Source organism: Lipomyces chichibuensis, assembly GCF_038497645.1.
Source record: "Lipomyces chichibuensis strain CBS 12929 unplaced genomic scaffold V1513scaffold_102, whole genome shotgun sequence".
In the NCBI taxonomy this organism is placed as follows: domain Eukaryota; kingdom Fungi; phylum Ascomycota; class Lipomycetes; order Lipomycetales; family Lipomycetaceae; genus Lipomyces; species Lipomyces chichibuensis.
In genome coordinates, this window is record NW_027117554.1 from 1 (window position 1) to 12,571 (window position 12,571).

At 47.0% G+C, this 12,571-nt stretch overlaps 5 protein-coding genes across 5 annotated transcripts; 3 read left to right on the plus strand and 2 right to left on the minus strand.

The window, feature by feature from the left end:
* Positions 1 to 632: 632 nt before the first annotated feature.
* On the minus strand, positions 633 to 2,523 carry V1513DRAFT_468337 (uncharacterized protein). Its single transcript, XM_066900123.1, has 4 exons — positions 1,951 to 2,523; positions 1,772 to 1,887; positions 1,120 to 1,720; positions 633 to 1,067 (listed from the first exon to the last, which is right to left on the minus strand). Exons 1-4 carry the CDS (start codon positions 2,098 to 2,100, stop codon positions 858 to 860), a joined length of 1,077 nt encoding a protein of 358 aa, XP_066750331.1. The 5' UTR covers positions 2,101 to 2,523; the 3' UTR covers positions 633 to 857.
* Positions 2,524 to 5,775: 3,252 nt separating this feature from the next.
* V1513DRAFT_455305 (chaperonin 10-like protein) lies at positions 5,776 to 7,080 on the plus strand. The gene has a single exon (XM_066899480.1). It carries the CDS (start codon positions 5,901 to 5,903, stop codon positions 6,939 to 6,941), a length of 1,041 nt encoding a protein of 346 aa, XP_066750332.1. The 5' UTR covers positions 5,776 to 5,900; the 3' UTR covers positions 6,942 to 7,080.
* Positions 7,081 to 7,629: 549 nt separating this feature from the next.
* V1513DRAFT_428434 (uncharacterized protein) lies at positions 7,630 to 7,911 on the plus strand (the record flags this gene model as incomplete). Its single annotated transcript, XM_066896287.1, has 1 exon — positions 7,630 to 7,911. One exon carries the CDS (start codon positions 7,630 to 7,632, stop codon positions 7,909 to 7,911), a length of 282 nt encoding a protein of 93 aa, XP_066750333.1.
* Positions 7,695 to 9,162, minus strand: V1513DRAFT_455307 (uncharacterized protein). The gene has a single exon (XM_066899481.1). The coding sequence runs from the start codon at positions 9,040 to 9,042 to the stop codon at positions 8,140 to 8,142; it is 903 nt and encodes a 300-aa protein (XP_066750334.1). The 5' UTR covers positions 9,043 to 9,162; the 3' UTR covers positions 7,695 to 8,139.
* A 651-nt stretch (positions 9,163 to 9,813) lies between these two features.
* On the plus strand, positions 9,814 to 11,641 carry V1513DRAFT_428436 (uncharacterized protein; the record flags this gene model as incomplete). Its single annotated transcript, XM_066896288.1, has 4 exons — positions 9,814 to 10,309; positions 10,372 to 10,628; positions 10,699 to 10,835; positions 10,891 to 11,641. The coding sequence occupies 4 exons, from the start codon at positions 9,814 to 9,816 to the stop codon at positions 11,639 to 11,641; spliced, it is 1,641 nt and encodes a 546-aa protein (XP_066750335.1).
* Between the last annotated feature and the right edge of the window lie 930 nt (positions 11,642 to 12,571).

Genomic DNA, 12,571 nt, shown 5'->3' on the forward strand with positions numbered 1-12,571 from the left:
ATCAAGGTCTATATTATCCGGTCCATTGACTTGCCAAAAGTAATACTTCTTTGGCGGATGAGCTGCCAATGGGGGCCAGTCGTCAGGGATGTTCATCTTCCCAGCAATAGCACCATAAACGCTTTCGTCCTCGCTGTCTGAGGACACTTCATCAGTTTTCTCAGAAATTTGTGCGCTCTTCTCCTCCTCGGTGCGGCGATCGAAGTTTTCGTCATTGGTGGACATGACTGGTCTATGTGCTTCGATTCCCAACTATGCGAGTTATCAACAACAGGATCCAAAACGAAAACCAAGACAAGACCTTAGAGCTTGTATTTGTAGCTTGGCGACTGTATGATATCGCCATTGAGTCAACAGCTTTTTCAGGCAGTTCCAGATGCTTGACTTAAGGAGTGATTGCGCCATACTAGCGTCAATGTTCACATCAAATTGACAGCAAGAACCACCGCATAGCAGGATGACTAAGAGGATCGTATTCAGAGACCAATTCGTTGTTTGAGTCTTGCTACCTCTACAAATCGTTAGGGCAAGGGTTCTCCCTCCTTTTCCTTACCGATTGTACCGAAATAAGGTAAAATAGAACCCTGAACCCTTGTCTTTTTCTTCTTCTTTTTCCTTTCCTCTTTCTTTAGCGAATCCTTTTTGCAATAAATTCTATTTATCAGAACACAACGCTTTGAGCCTTGACATTAACACAAACTCAACACGCGCACCATATTACGCACGGACAACGAAACAATACTGACTCAACAACCTAAATGCCCTAAACGACTTGTCTGCCTCCCAGGTCTGTCAACGACAAAGGCCAGCACACCTCTGAAGACTGCACCACACCAATAACAAGTTTTGTGACAGCTTTATCTCGTGAATGAATTATAAAATCGAGTTTTCGCAGTGTTATGCGCTCCAGTTGCCAGTACCTTGTGCACCAAATTAGTCGCAAGAAGAACTGATTCTGCACGGATGTCTTCAATCTCCTCGCAATTGGGCGGAAATGCGTCCCCAATAGTTAGGCCTAAATCTAAACGATCGTCCTCTACCATCATTTGTCCGTTGAGAACGACCTCCTATTGTGTTAATTAGCATCGGAATATTTCAAGGCTATGCTTTGCTGCTCACGTGTTTCTTCGCTTTGATTCTGCCGGTGGTTGGCTTTTTTAGTACCTCAATGGTTGCGGTAGCCATGGTTCCGAACCACGCATGGCCTCTGAAGCAATACGGCCCAAATGGACTAACCCTCCATGCGTTGGCCATGGCACCTTCAAACAATCCTCGCTCAGTGACCGAGCAGGCGTTATTACCTTCATTTGTTGGACTTCGAAATCTAGGATTTTCAGTGAGAAATATGATCATAGCAGTATGGCATTCAAATTGATTCAGCCACAGCTTAACGTCTTTTTTCAGTTGCTGGTACGACTCGCTGAACCCAGCTTCAATAATGAGGGTCAAGGCGTTTTTGCCCTCATCATTCATATACTGGAGACCTCCATCAGGTGTTTTTCTTGAGATTCTGCCTTGCTCGTCCACAATGCTACAATCAGAGTCTCCGACAAGAACAACATTATTGCATAAATCACCCTTGTTAAGTCGAATGAGTGTGTCCCGCACGGAAAGAGAAATCAAATCTTCCAAGCCGCGCGCTGACACACTATGCAGTGCTGATGGAACCGTATTGATGATGACCCTTGAGTCAATGGCCGAATATTGAAGACGAGGATATCTATCGCTGGTTACTCACCCTCATACCGTTTATAACATACTGATCACATACTTCGCGTCGCCATAAAGTGCATGCACCTGCTCGTCAAGGAGTTGAAACGATTTCAGAGAGAGGCTTATATCAAGCCTCGTTTCTGGTTCATTGACCTTGAGGAAGTTCAAAGCGCGCTGGTAAGAACCTTGTTCATGATCATGAACAGCCATTTCCAACGACATGGAGTTTTACAGAACCATGATTTGTTCTTTATACTCCTTGTTTTGAGATTGTGCAGTTACCTTTACTGCCCTAGTAGCTTGTCGACGTTTGGCACGTGCCGTGCCGATCGCTGCTCTAACGAGATGGCGCGGGCGTGATCTGGATTCCTCTTCGCCGTATAGCATTTTTATTTTGGATATTTGAGAACTGGTTCCAGTTAAGATGTGCAGTGGCCTTTTCTTCTGGCTGGTAGAGAAACAGAAAGAATTTTGGTTCCGGCGGCAAGCAACTGTACGGGTTTGATTTCCAAAATGACTACGGAGCAGAACACACCGCACACATAAATCAGGCGAATGAACGACTGATTGTCAAGGTAATAAGGCGTGACAAATTTTATTATTTTGTGTATCAAGCATTCCTTCATTTATTAATTAGAACGGCTGAAAGGCTTCAGCTTGGTGCTGAGCTATCGATTGCTTTCGTTCTAAAGATAAAGCATGTCGGACTGTCCGACTGTTCCATAGTAATCTGTCTTTCAGTTAACGTAAACTTACCGAGGATTATGGCGTAAATGCCTAATTGCATTTATGTATCGTGTGCCACGGAATAGTTTTTGACGATTTATAGTCAAGGTGCCTGCACAAAATCAATTAAATCTCGGCAACTTTCTATATTTTCATTGCAACATTATTCTTAATGATAAAGGCTTTGATTGATTCATTTTTATGAGGATATCGATGGGCTGGTGTATTGAAAAAGTGGTCGAAAAAGTGGTCGGTTCTTACTGCCCCAATTACCCCACTTCACTGAACTTCGTTTCATCGTGGTAGCGCGGGGCTGTAATTCTTTCCACCCATCTACATCCCCACGAAATGATTCTTGATGGTTTGACTTCCCCGAAGAGGAGAGTCAATAGGCTCAGCTTATCGGCTAGCATTACCAAGTCAATATGATCGACTACATGACGTTTTCCCAATCCAATTTCTGGAACCATATCGAGAAGTAGACGATTCATTAACAATGCCAGAATTGGAGGACGAGCAGGAAGAATATGAGGTTGAGGAAATCAAAGACAAAACACTCATCAAAGGCAAGATACATTATCTGGTGAAGTGGACGGACTGGCCGTCAGAATACAACCAGTGGGTTGATGAAGCGGATATGGGCAATGCAACGGCCGTGATCAAGGCCTATGAACGTAAAGCTTTGAAGCGGAAGTCCAGGACTAAGTCTTAAATCCTGGCGAATTAAGTTGACACTCTTTTCCCAAGGGAGCGCAGATATTAATACTGAGGGTTTTTTAACGAGGTCAACGAGCAGAGTAGCATGAGGCCTGTGAGGACTCAGGCCATGACGGGGAATAGTTGTAACACCCCGTCACAAACACAAGGAGATATGCGTAAGAGAGAGCTACTACATATGACAAGGAGATGTGCACAAGGGAAATCTACTACATATGACAAGGAGATGTACAGTAAGAGAGATCTGTATAGGAAGATCTGCTATGTATTGATGTAAGATCGACATCATGTGGGAAGGTTCCGGTGAACAAGGGAACTCCCGGTCTCTGTCAAATGTCGGTCTATAAGAAGGGGCCTTTAATCCTGGAAAGGGAGGAGGTCAGGCTTCAATAATATATATTTGAAGACGGGCTATCGTATTACTTTGTTCACTCTTTTCCTATAACTTATACGTGCCCTACACCTTTGGTTTGGTGTATCGTGCGTTACACCTGATGAACATGCGCAGGCGCTGAACCTTGACAATTCTGGGCCATGTGACGCCTAAGAGTACTCATCGAGGCGATTTCCCTATTACGGTTGGGACATAGGTATTTGCCGCTACCCTCTTGATACGCCATTGACGACAGTACTCGTCACTCTGCGGTGATGATCGGAATGGTGCTTCGAGAGCTTGATTTTGCTGCTGAATTGTGCATGATCGCACTGAGAGCAACGAAATGTCGTAGTTTCTTGAAACATGATGCTGCACGGATGTCGGTTGATAATGGTCGTTGACAGTGAAGACGAGGTTTAGTGGTGTGGTTGGGGGGGACCATTATTTCCTGCCGTTTGTGTACCTTGCCCCTCCCTGGCTTGCATGACTTCCATGCCTGGCAGTTGCTGACTTTAGAACCAAACGTGTCACTCCCATGTGGAGCTCTCTAAATCTGTCACCCCAATGCAATTTCATGCCGTCCAGGATTGTCACCCTAATTTCATGCCGTCCAAGTGTGTCACCCCAAATTTCACGCTGAAACCCAATACAGTGTCCCTAACCCTCTCACAAACTACCGCGCAACGCGAAATTACTAAGTCGCCCAGTTTGCTTGCTAAAAATCAGAGCTAAATTTCTAAAATATTTAGAAAAACCAGGAATTCGAATGAGCCCATAGTTACTCTGCAAGTCCCCGATTTCAGAGTTTCATGCATTCGTTGTATACAGAACCACCACCCTGAACCATGCATGAAAATTGCCGTCGACTGTGCGGCTCATTACTATGGCATTTCATGCATTCAGGCATGGTTCAGCCCCCTGAACTACAGCTTACATATTTAGAGTTGTAAGACTTCTCTTCAGCGCCGAGCAGCGCTCATAACCTGTTGTAGAGAGAGAGAGGGGAGAGCACTCCTTTTTTTTTAATTCACCTAACTACACTACTGCTTCGACTGCATTTATCTGGTAGATCATTGAAGATCTGTAGGTATGCTGAGGATTCAATTGCCATGAAAGCCATATTATCCAGAACCATCCAACGTACCAAATTCTGCTCCAAATTTTCGCTACGTTATCCTTAGCACTTTTCTTGAACATTGTAGCAACCGATTGCTGTCTCATTCTGCCGTCGTCCCCTCCACTGTCATCGCCATGTCATGCCTGTTAAGGTGAAGTTTCATGTTGCTCGTGGACGTCGCTCGGGCAGAATCCGTCACCTTCCAATCACACATTGTGCATCGTATCTCCCTATCCTCTATTGATCCTTTTTTGCCTCGCTTTGGATACCATAACTTTCCAGGAAGGTAAGAGATGCTGAAGTGCGACGCTGAGAGATTTTGGCTCCTGGCCAGAGGCGTTGACGAGTGATCTGAAATGCGAGAGGATATTGCTTGTCGGCAATCGCTGCGATATTCCAGCTTCCGTTGGTATTCTCAGTCAATATTTGACCCAACCTGCTGCCAGACACGTCACCGCGGCCCAAGGAGTTCTCCGCTACTTGAAGGGTACAGTCGATCACGGCCTTCTATTCACCCGCACCGGTTCCCTCAATTTGGAAGGATACGGTGACGCCGATTGGGCTAGTAATAAAGACACTCGACGATCCACGACCGGATATTTGTTTAAGCTGGCAGGAGCTGCCGTTTCGTGGAAATCTATAAAAAAAACATTCCGTCGCTCTCTCCACCACGGAAGCGGAATGTATGGCCCTTAGTGAAGCGATCAAAGAAGTGATCTGGATCCGAGCGCTGTTGCAGGAACTTGGTCATAAACCCAACGCTCCGACTGTTATCTTCGAAGACAACCAGGCCTGTATTAATCTTGCGAAAGACCCCACGCACCACAGCCGTGCTAAGCACATTGATATTCGTTATCACTTTATCCGAGAAAAAGTGTAGGCTGATGTACTTGCTCTTCAATAGTTTGAAATGGAAAAGAAGAAATAGACGAGGCGTGGGCAAAATCGAAAACTGGAAATTGCCAATAATTTAATTTTATGGATGGCGGCTACACATTCATGGTGCGCAAACTGTAATCATTTTTACCGCAAGATTTATTGACGGCATAGTTCAGTTGTATTGAGGATGTTTCTGAATTACAGTTGATCATCATGTTGTCATCGTTGTTCTCAGCGCGGGCGCATTGAAGTACGCACCTGCGAGAACGTAAGATGGGACATGATCCGCGCCATTGACGTCATGGGTCTTTTCCTTGATCCACCTCCATCACCAAGTCCTCACCGATTCTCTCTCTCTCCATTATCAGCACCATGGCACATCACTCAATGAAAGCCCTCCGCCTCACGCGCTCTTCCCTGGAGTCGCTTCCAACCCTCTCACTTGAGGCTGTGCCCAAGCCGACCGTCAAGCCCGGCCACGTCCTCGTCAAAATCCACGCTGCCTCGATCCAGCCGTCCGACAAAATGAACGCGAAGGGACTCTTCCCCATGACAACATATCCGCGCATCCCGGGTCGAGACTTCTCAGGCACTGTTGTCGACGGCCCGGACGACTTAATTGGAGAGCCCGTGTACGGCACTGGCGGTCCTGCGTTGGGGTTTACAATCGACGGCGTACATGCAGAGTATTGTCTCGTGCCACAGGAGGCCGTGATGCGGAAACCGGAAACTTTGTCATATCTTCAGGCGGCCAGTGTCGGTGTTCCATTTACGACCGCGCTACTGTGCATCCAACGTGCCAGGGCGACGAAGGAGGATGTCGTTCTCGTGCTTGGGGCCACCGGCGCGGTCGGATCGGCCGCAGTCCAGGTCGCGAATGCGATCGGCTGCAGGCGTGTGATTACGGTGTCCAGGCGCGACATTACCGATGTCAACGTGGTAAAGGACGCGGCGCTCGATGCCGTCGCTGGTCTGACGGATGGAAAAGGCGCCGACGTTGTTATTGACACAGTGGGAGATATTAGGCTGATGAAGGCCGCGTTGGGCGTGCTCGCGGTCAAGGGGCGCTATGCGTGGATCGCTGCTCCCAGGGAAGGTGCAAGTACGGATCTCACGTTCGACATTTTCCGGACATATCGGAAGGAGCATGAGCTAATTGGGTGCAACTCTCTCAATTACTCTGTCGAGAACATGACGGAGATGATGCGCGAACTGCTAGTGTGGTTTGAGGACGGCAAGTTGACAACAAAGGCAGACGAAGAGTTTGTACTTGTGAGTCTGGATGAGGCTGTGGACGCGTATGGAAAGGACACAGGAGGGAAAGCAGTTCTCATTTCAATTAGTGATCACGATCCAGAGGGGAGATTATTCGGAGCTCCGTTTATCAGAGGTCGAGTCTCCTCCGCGATTTAATTTATAATAAGTTAAAGAAATTCTTGGGGCCTGTCGATTATAATGACGTTGATGTGAGAAGCAATGGGTTGGACCACATCGGTAGGCTTTAAGTTCATGCTCAATATGACAGTGAAATATTAAGAATCATTATAAAATATTCAGCGATGACCCTGCAGGCTCGGTAACGCAATCCTATATTGTGGATCTTTTTAGCTGTGGAAATTTCAAGCGCAACTCCCACACTCCCACCACGTACTTAACTTGCTAGTTATGAGAAGTTGGAAAATTGGGGTTATTCAATATAGGGTAGGGGTTTATGCCCACCGTCAAATATTGGTGGTCAGTGATGATCTTAGTAATGTTCGTAGATACCCTATCCCACTTAATTTGTGCTGTAACCAAGGTACGTCGGATCTTTTGCTACCGCGTAACGCGTCCATAAATCCGTAAATTGTCATTACCCTCGTACTGGCACCACCATTCCATAAACATTCGACCGACCTTCTTCTCTGTGCTGTGCCTTGGTGCTTTCCTGTTGAAAGTGAAGATGTGAGAACGGAAGAATGAACCTAAGAAGGGGTTGGAGAGACTCTGGATGATTGTCAATACAATCTATTATTCCAGTCTCAAGAGATTGAATGTCTACTTATATACTTGCAGCTACTTATATATAATAGAATCTATTGTTCCAGTCTCAAGAGATTGAATGTCTACTTATCTTAAGGAAGAGAAGTTATGTGATCTTCTCCTTACAAATATTGGCCTTCGCATGCGAGATTTCTATCCGGATGAAGCATGGACGGCTGTTGATATCCCGGATGGAGATATTCCTATTAATGGCGCTGTCTTCATGAAACACATGGAGAGTGCATTGAGGCCAACGGATTCCCCGTTCAGGTCAGACACTGGTGTACGTCTCAGTTTTTTCGTTTTATTTGATATTCCGAGGAACAACAAAAAGTCTGTATATCCGAAATACGAGCCGTGATCCCTACATAAAATCTAAACTTGTACAAGAAACTCATTTTTAATACAAGAACGGGTTTGTGTGAAATATGTTATGAATGCCAAATCTCCCCCGCCAGGTTAAGGGCACACCCTAACCACGGGGCGATCTCGTGTGATCCTTGTTTACTATAGAGACTCTCGTCAACTCTCGTCATAAAATTCCAACTAAAGCGATTCAAGGCAACATCATTGAACTACCACAGCCTACTCACGCTTGAGCACGTAAAGAAAGATAATCCTCGATGGATTGCGGCTCAATGGATTCTCTTTCCTTGTCCATCAACACGTCCATGCCTTTCAAAGCCTCACTGACTGTCTTCAGTCCCTTGATCTCCTGAATCGACATTATTGCAGTCCTGCCCATAGCCCAACCTCCTGACACCCACGTCTGTCCCGTGTAAATATTTTGCTCACTTGCCAGCGCTAGAATTGCCGGTGCATTTGATTCGCCGGTATATGTGGCTTTGAAGGCATCCTGATGGTCCGTCGGTAGATCCCCAATGACATCGGCACACATCCGTGAGAAAGCACAAGGCCCGACTGAGTTAACCAAAATGTTGTCGGCTTTACCTTCTACCGCGAGAGACTTTGTCACACCAAACATCGCGCCGCGCGCCAACACGTAGGTGCTACTGTAGGGCATTCCAAAGACAGAATCTGACGAGAAGTTCACGATCCTCCCGTACTTCTGACATTTCATGTGTGGCCACGCGTAATGAATGAGTGCCATGGCGCCCAAAGCATTGACTTCAAATACTTTCCGGAAAGCACTAATGGACTGAGCGTCAATGGGGCCATAGGTTATGATGCCGGCATTATTAATAATAATGTCAATCCGTCCGAAGGTCTTGATTGCCAAGTCCACCACCTTTTCAGCATCTGTGGATATGTCGTGCGTGTCGGCGAGAGCAGAGAGGCCAGCTGCCTTTAGTTCCTTAACAAGATCCTCGACGATGGCGGACGACCCGTCACCGGCAGATGAACAGCCATAATCGTTCGCGACAACATTAGCTCCAGCTCGTGCAAGTGCAAAGCAAAGAGGTTTGCCTATGCAACCAGCAGCGCCTGTTACAATTGCGGTTCGGTTAGAAAACGAGGTTGGGGTAGCCATCTCCAACAATCCTTTCAAGTTAAAAAGCTATGGAATGTTTAATGTCTATATCAAACCGTTAGTAGCTGCGTTTATAAATAAACGCTGTACTCCCAGAACATACTCAAACGTAAGTGCAGCTGTCAACTGAGCCGAGCCTTCAGTCCGATTTGAGAAAGAGTTGGTACTCTTATAGCCCCGTAGACTCCAGCGGTCCATTGCTAATCACGATGTTCGAATGAGCGCCTACTCTAAACAGTTTAGCGCAGATGCGTTCTCTGACCAACCAGCTCATTTCCTCTGCCCTACGACAAACTGCAACTCAATTCATATCACAGATTCAGGGTGAAAGGCATATTTCTCTACAGAATTCCAGACCTCCTGCGGCTGAATGCGGCGTTGCATGTATGGATCAAGATGTGACGGCTGCTGCGTAGGAGGCGAAGAAAACGCCTTTTACTCCAGCGGACCATTGGCCAATCACGGTGTTCGAATGAGCGCCTACTCTAAACGGTTTAGCGCAGATGCGTTCTCTGACCAACCGGCTTCTTCTTCCACTTCTCTACGACAAACTGCAACTTAATTTATTTCACAGATACAGGGTGAAGTATTATGCATATTCTCCACTGAATTCCAGGCACCGCACCCTGCGGCTGAATGCGGCGTTGCGTATCTTGATCAAGCTGTCTATTCAGCTGTGGCGGCTGTTGATGTTGGAGGCGAAGGCCGCCGATGATAAAACCAGGGAGCACGAGTTTCTTTTCATTCTACTCTCAAAAAATAGGTACAACCATGTCTAACGAGCGCCTTCCACCGTTGGTATTTCGGTTTGTGTCGGGCACAAGCAGTACCGCCCGGGAGCGGAGTGTTGTGCGCTCTCATGCAATGACAGAATACCGACGACGCCAACGGCAAGTCACTTTAACGGCTACTACGAGGCAGAAACAGCGAATCACCGCCAAATCCAAGTCTGAGGACGAAGACAACATGTGCAAGTGTCTACAACCTCCTTGCCAGCAAATGGAAGTGCTTAGTCTATTACATGAAGAAATGGCAAACCTTCCTTTTAGTTATCAATTCTGCCTTAGATGCGGCCGCGAACAACCAATTGACTCTAATTCTATATTCTTCGAATCCGATGAGCGCGATCTGGCTCTTCAAGTCTTGTCTTCGTCGCCCATCGCCGATCTTGGGCAGAGAGAATTTGATCCATTTCATAGCATGCCGGGGCTAAGCTACAGTCTTAAGGAGCATCAGCTAGCTGAAATTAACATTGTGAAAGCATATAGTAAGAACTATAGCTGCCCACGCGTGGCAAGAAAGTTTACACTGAATCTAACGGGGACGCAGCTCTAAGGTTTTGTCTTCCTAATCCGATCAAGTCTGTCGTATTTCCTGAGATGGTTAGCAACCCGGCTCTCTGCATGGCTGTGCTGTACATGGCATATGCCTTCTTGGCGTCTGTCCGAGGTTGGTTTGATCACACCGTCGCTCTAGCGATGAAACAAGCCTCTATCACTTACGTCAATGAGACTATCTCAAACCGAGCAACTGCTACTCAATCTGGGACTATGGCCTCCATAGCCTTCCTTACCAGTGGGACCTGGGTAAGATGCTCTTCTTTTGTCCCACCGTGGACGTTGGCGTTATGGAATATTCTATTAACAAGGTGAACAGGCTTTCGGGTCAGACGGGGCTCCAATTGAAGTAGGAGCTCATTCTGCGGGGTTAGAGGCTATAGTAAAGCACAGGAATGGGCTGAATACGCTGACCAATGACGGTTTCGAGGAAATGCTGCGCAAGTTCATCGTCATGTAAGCACCTTCTTTCTGCTTGAATTTTTGAATTTGAAACTCAGGTCCGGAACAGGCAGCATTTCTTGATCTGCGCTCTGTCTGGCGCCTATCCTAGCACAACCTATATTTGCGATTTTGAAGAGGTATGCACCGCACTTGAGAGTAATATCCCGCTTCAAGAATGCCCTTTGTACTCCCCAACCGAGAATTTCCAGTTTGTCCGTCAGTCAAAGCGCTGCACTCCCGAAATACTAAGAATTCTCATTCTCACTCGAGATCTTATTGAGATATTTCTCGGCAGTCCCTCAACCACTCCTGAAAGCAATGAAATTCTTGGACCGAGGCTGACAGCATTACGAACCGAGCTTGAGTCCTTTCCACCTGCTGCAAGAATCTATGCAGGCATTTCGAACGATGCTTCCAACCACAACCGCCACGCTGGTTCAGCTTTTGCTCAAACCAATAGCGCCTATATTTACGAATCCATACGCCTTGCCTCCCTTATGACTCTCCGCGTGTTTGTTCACAAACTTTCCTCATTTACCGATGTTCCCAAGAACTTGACCCAGGCACTCATTTCCGCACTCAAACACACTGACATCGGTGGTACTTGGGGTGATCTGCTTGGGCCGTTGTACTGGGTTGCTCTGACAGGATCTGCTTGTGGCCAGGGCAAACCTATGCACCGCTTTTTAGATAGCACATTAGGCCGCGCAATGTTCGAAATGGGATATACCGTGAGAGATTTTAGGTGCACAATTGTTCCGGTCAAGAGATTTGGGGACTTGTGTCGAATATTAGCCTTGAGAGGGGATAGTGCATGATGGCCAACGGAAGGCCGTGGAGCATGGACAGTTGTCTCATTTCTCTCTTACTTTTTCTCTCTGTATGTATCTGACTCTAAAGTAACACCCATTTCGACTTTAGCAATCCCCTATTGCGATTCTTCTCATTTCACTGCCAGTTTCCCCCCTGCCCATTCGATGTAATTTGAATCCGCTCATTGTCCGTCTCGACTTCACTCCGGAGTTCGGTCTAGTAACATCATGGGAAGCCTGTGTCACCTTAGAGACATCTTCCTTTCATTCGTTTTCAGTGATAGGCATATATGATATTGGACACGGGTTAGGGCTTCGGTTCTGTCCACGCTTGAATAAGGTTAAGGTTAACATCTTGGACACTCCGCTGAAGCTCCCTTCTCTGGTAGTAATGTAGATTGCGTTCCATCTCCAAGCAAGACTGAAGTAATACTATGTAAAGCTGCCAGTAACTCTTTCAGGTGCGCAATCTGTCTTGATTGACTAACCATGTCATTTCAAGGATTTGTCCAACGTAGAGAGGGAAGTTCTCATCTCAGCTAGCCCAGAAGGCTCGAGCGTCAGAGGGTCTAGCGCCTCCCAAGAAGGGTTTAGCATCATCGGGGTCGAGCACCTGCCCAGAAGGGTTTAGCCCTGTTGACCGAGCCAACGTTCCGCACGGGGAAGAAGCCTAGATTGCTGGAGCTGAAGCTCAGCTTTTGGACAATTAATTATCCCTAAGCTGAAGCATCATCGGGGTCGAGCACCTGCTCAGAAGGGTTTAGACCTGTTGACCGAGCCAACGTTCCGCACGGGGAAGAAGCCTAGATTGCTGGAGCTGAAGCTCAGCTTTTGGACAATCAATTATCCCTAAGCTGAAGCATCATCGGGGTCGAGCACCTGCTCAGAAGGGTTTAGACCTGTTGACCGAGCCAACGTTCCGCACGGGGAAGAAGC

What these genes read in the sequence shown, in the direction of transcription:
- V1513DRAFT_468337 (XM_066900123.1), bottom strand. Translation starts at nt 2,100, where the DNA reads ATGCTATACGGCGAAGAGGAATCCAGATCACGCCCGCGCCATCTCGTT. An exon ending in AGTATAAAGAACAAATCATG is followed by an intron (nt 1,888 to 1,950) that starts GTTCTGTAAAAC and finishes GGTTCTTACCAG; the next exon opens with CGCGCTTTGAACTTCCTCAA. An exon ending in GCACTTTATGGCGACGCGAA is followed by an intron (nt 1,721 to 1,771) that starts GTATGTGATCAG and finishes AACCAGCGATAG; the next exon opens with ATATCCTCGTCTTCAATATT.
- V1513DRAFT_455305 (XM_066899480.1), top strand. Translation starts at nt 5,901, where the DNA reads ATGGCACATCACTCAATGAAAGCCCTCCGCCTCACGCGCTCTTCCCTG.
- V1513DRAFT_455307 (XM_066899481.1), bottom strand. Translation starts at nt 9,042, where the DNA reads ATGGCTACCCCAACCTCGTTTTCTAACCGAACCGCAATTGTAACAGGC.